Consider the following 4,909-nt stretch of genomic DNA (forward strand, 5'->3'; position numbering starts at 1 on the left):
GCCAGCTTCCCATGTGGTTCACCACTTCACATCTCCACCGATGGATGAATGGAAAAGAGGCATATCCAGGATAGCTACATTGCACGAAAAACTGGGAACAATTCCCTAATCGTGACGGAGAAGCACCCCGAATGACCATTTTTCATCTGCTTGATGTGTGTACAAAATCAGGGAAATCAGTATACTATGATCACTGGCGAGCCAAAAACACAAGCAATGCACAATGGTAATATGTTTTGGCTGGCTTCAGTTTTATCAACGTGAAGCAGCACGTCACTGGAAAAACAAGATGAACGAAAGAAAGCAGAGATGGCAGACCTCCGGCCCGGCCGCTGCGTGTTTGAAGGCGGCTCGTCCCCTGACTATGCGAGATGAGGGGGAGATGTGAACAGAGGGCGGTTTAGGCAGCGTCCCCGACGGCCGGCAAGGCGGCGTCCCCGACGGCCCGCAAGGCCTTTTAGGCGACTCCTCCCCCTCCCCAACGGTTGGCCAGGCGGCGTCCCCGACGGTCTGCGGACCAGGCGATGTCCCCGGCGGACGGCGGACCAGGCGGTGTAGGAGGCGGCGTCCCTGATGGATGGTCAGCCAGGCGGTGTAGGAGGCGGCTTCACCGACGGCGTCGCCGACGGCCGAGGCCAGGCGTCTCGATGGGTGGGGGCTATACGAAGATCTGAGGGGCGGCAGATCGAGGCGATGGGGCCGGCGTCCTCAAGGCGGGACGGCTGGATGCGATGGGGGCGGCGGCTCGATGCGATCGAGGCGGAGAGAAGAGGCGTCCACGAGGGTGCGGCGGTTCCCCTGCGATAGGAACGGCATCAGCGAATGGAAAGAGTTGTTTAGCGCTAAACGTGTTTAGTCGCTCACCATTAGGATAATAAAGACCATTGGATTAACGTGATTGGATGGCCGAGATGTGTTGGATCTGCCTCTTTGAGTCTTTTTATATTGGTATAGATATAGATGCCGGGTTTTACTCGATTTTTTGTTCTTGTCTTCTAAAAATTCCTTTTTTTTTCAATTTGCTAACTTATCAAATATTTTGTGAACATTTTTGAAATCTTGATTTTTTTCACTTTTATATTTTTGTTGAATTCGTGAATATTTTAATAATTTCTGAACTGTATTTGAAATGTGTGAACATTTTTTTAATTCGTGAATTCTTCTAAATCCATGAACCTTTTTAATCTATGAAAAAATGGAAGCCATTTTTTTCCTGAACCAATAGTTGCTGCCCTTTTCCTGTAACAGTAGTGAGTAAGCGACGGTCTAGGGAGTGGACGAGGCGCGCTAATGGGATATGGCCTGGGTGTGCACGGCAGAGGCGATTAGACGCTTAAAGTGCGGGCGCGGCTATGTCTTGCTTTTCGCGAGATAGAAGCTTGCCTCGCCTCAATGGAAGCTAGTAGTGGGCGGGTCCAGTAGGGGGCCAGCTGGTTTGTTTCATTCATTTTTTTCTCTTTTTTTATTTCTGTTTATATTTTGGAAATCACGCGCGCACGAACGCACGCACGCACGCACGTGGGCGAGTGATAGTTATTCTTCACCCCTCTCTATTTTAACATTAATTCACCATAATGTTATGTTCCATAAATTTTATCTTATTTTATACGTAAAAAAAGAACATAAAAAATATATAATTACCGTAAAATATATTTTATGTTACGTAAAATTACAAATATAAAAATATAATGTAAAATATACATAAAGCGCACTTTTTCGTGTCTGATGACTTATATTTTTGTTTTCTTATGCCAAATTTTACGTAGTGAATCAATATAAATGTAACTATTTATATTTCAAATTAGTCTATTTATGAAACAAGCATAAGATTACCTAGGGTGAAGAATAACTTATTCTACACCCTGGGTGATGAATAGTATTACTATATATATAAATGTAATTTTAAAAAGTTCACTACACATGTTGTTTTCATGTATTGCAAATTTATTCGTGTAATTATTAAAAGATATTTGTAACAATAAAAAAATCATCACATTCAAGAATTTTCCACGCATCTAAAACATGTTCGAAAAAATATACAATGTTAGACTTTCGTTTGCGTAATTTTGGAAAAATGTTTCATTCTACAATTTAGGAAAATTCTCGTGATTTTTTTTAAAAATATTTGTACTACTTAAAAAAGTGTCCAGGTGATTTTAAAAAAATTGTAACATTTATGGAAAACATTCAATGTGTGTTTATAAAATAATTACCCTGTATTTTAAAAATATCAAAAAATTATCGACACGTATTTGGCAAAACAATAATAATACGTACATAAAAACCGTTGAAAACCAATAACGAAAACACAGGAAAAGCGAAAAGGAAAAAGCAGCCTGGAACCTTCCTAAAACCAGTGGAAGGTTCCCAAAACGGCTGAGGGAAGGTTCTTAAACCGCATGCTATTTGGCTGGTCCACATGCGCATGTGGGCGGATCCTAGTTTCCCCATGAGATTCCTCTTCGTCTGCTAAAAAAAAAAGATTCCTCTCCTAAAATAAAGTCTTTTAGGAGATGGCCGGAGCTAGTTTTCTTATCGAAAATATTCTTGGTTTTCCTTACGCATGTTTATTTTCCTTTTTTCTTTTTTGCAATTTTTTTCCTTACGGACACAATGTGCATGCGGTGCATCGCCAGTTGGTGTTCGCGTGATGAGTCTCTTTGGTATCGTGTGTCTTTCATATCCCTTCGCTAACCAACGATTTATGTGAACACGAAGTCATAAGAGCAAGTATAATAAGTCCTAGTCAGCTGGCTATAGCATATGCCGTGTCATTAAAATCCTAGCTGGAAGGAAGAGAAAGAAGGAGAGAGAGCGCAGCCGGCGCTACATCAGTGGCCTTGTTTGGATACTCTAACACAGTTAGAGTTAGAGTTATTTTCTAACCCACTCTAACTCAAATAAGCACTTCTCCACCGGAATAGTTGGGTTAGATGGAACTAACCCACTCTAACCCTACCTGTTTGGATACTTTTGGGTTATTTAAGCCCCCAACTAACCCAAACTAGCTCTAACCCCATAATCTAAACAGGGCCAGTAACCCGGCGATAGCACACCTTACTAGAAAAAGTGATCGCATGCAGCGTCATGAGCAGGTGCAGCCCTTTGTCCCCCAATCAAGTGTGTTTCTTTGTGTGTCCCCACATGCATGCATTAAATACAATAGTCAATCTAATAGCTAGCTTATTATATGAGTGTATTTTTACAAAGGCTATAAGTGACATGGCGGTAATATATAGCTAGCAGCGGGCTTTTCTATTAACCATGCTCTAATTCATACTATATGTTTAATCGATTGAATTTCGTTTCTGTTCCCACTTCGACTAGTTCAAACGACGGCATGCATTCCGAGTTAATACCCCACTCACCGGGAAACTAAACGACTTCCAACTACCCATGCGACCGTGCGCCCGCCCGCGCCTTCACTTCCCTCGCCTAGAAAAGCCCTATGCTGGCCTGTGTTGACGCCCGTCGCATTCCTCTTTTCCTTTCGCCATGGCCAGCAACTCCACCGCTGCAGTTAGCCATGGCCAGTGCCTAACCAAGACCTCGTCAAGATGCCTCACCCCAAGCTTCACCGCCACGCACGATTTCGAGGTGACAAGCTACCCGCTGCTCCAGGGCATCGGCGTTGAAAAGCTCGTCAGCTCGACGGTCTTCAGCGTCGGCGGTTTCAACTGGACGATCAGCTTCTTCCCGGACGGCGTGAGACATGGCAGCTTCGGCAACGCTTCGGCGTTCCTGAACTGTCTCAGCCCAGAAAAGGATGTGAGAGCAAGGTTCACCTTGAACTTGCTGGACAAAAGTGGAACACAGGTCACCAAGTTTGAGGAGATGGAGTATATCTTCACCCCCAAATGCGTTTATCGGGGCTATGCTCAGTTCATCGGGAAATCGTGGCTGAAATCATGGTCTGACAGCAATGGGAGCTTCATTATACGGTGTGTTCTGACCGTGATCGGAGAACCCCGCTCTGAGGTCAGGAGGAACCATGTTCTTGTTCCGGGGCGGAGTCTGCAAGACCAGCTGGAAGACATGCGTAAGAAGGGAGAAGGAGCAGATGTGACCTTCAGCGTGTGTGGCCAACTGTTCCATGCTCACAGATGCTTGCTGGCTGCAAGATCTCCGGTTTTCAAGGCGGAACTGTTTGGTCCCATGAAGGAGAAGGCAACACGAAGCATCAAGGTGGAGGACATCGAGCCCCCAATCTTCGAGGCGCTTCTTCACTTTGTGTACACGGATTCCTTGCCTGATGATGAACAGTCCAAAGATTGGAACACGGCAAAGCTTCAGCACTTGCTAGTTGCTGCGGATCGGTATGGACTTGATGGGTTAATGGTGCTTTGTGAAAGCAAGCTCTGTGAGAGCATTGACGTCGAGACTGTTGCAACAACACTGGTTTTAGCAGAGCAGCACCATTGCAAGGATCTCCAAGAAGCTTGCGTTGAGTTCATGGCTCCACAGAATGTTCTGCAAGCTGTTATGGCAACAGATGGATTCAAGCATTTGGTTGCGAGCTGTCCTCTGCTCATGAAGGACATATTGGACAGGATTTCTCGTACTGACTAGTCCTGTCTAGTGGACAGACAATCCATCTTCTACATTTCAATTTCTATGCTCTACCGTGATATTATGCATTGTTGTATGCATTTTGATGCTATTTTCCTCATATCAATTTTAGTACTACTTCTAGGCTCATTTGGCAAAAGAAATTGTCTCGGTTATTCCTTTCCTGAAGGGGTAATGCTCTGCAGTCTATGCACTTTCCCATTCTTCAGTTTATTCAGATAATTTCTACCCGATTGAAATCATTATGGTAAGGATATTTATCCGAGTATTGTGGCAATGTAGCTCTGTAGAATTACTCAGACCAATGAACAACTTTGAAGTGTAATAATTATAAACACAC

General features: G+C 44.1%; 1 protein-coding gene across 1 annotated transcript; it reads left to right on the forward strand.

Moving 5' to 3' along the window:
* Positions 1-3,495: 3,495 nt before the first annotated feature.
* LOC123050081 (BTB/POZ and MATH domain-containing protein 2) lies at positions 3,496-4,569 on the forward strand. Its single transcript, XM_044472927.1, has one exon. It carries the CDS (start codon positions 3,496-3,498, stop codon positions 4,567-4,569), a length of 1,074 nt encoding a protein of 357 aa, XP_044328862.1.
* Positions 4,570-4,909: the final 340 nt, after the last annotated feature.

The sequence above is a fragment of the Triticum aestivum genome, chromosome 2D (genome assembly GCF_018294505.1).
Source record: "Triticum aestivum cultivar Chinese Spring chromosome 2D, IWGSC CS RefSeq v2.1, whole genome shotgun sequence".
Taxonomy (NCBI): domain Eukaryota; kingdom Viridiplantae; phylum Streptophyta; class Magnoliopsida; order Poales; family Poaceae; genus Triticum; species Triticum aestivum.

What these genes read in the sequence shown, in the direction of transcription:
- LOC123050081 (XM_044472927.1), top strand. Translation starts at nt 3,496, where the DNA reads ATGGCCAGCAACTCCACCGCTGCAGTTAGCCATGGCCAGTGCCTAACC.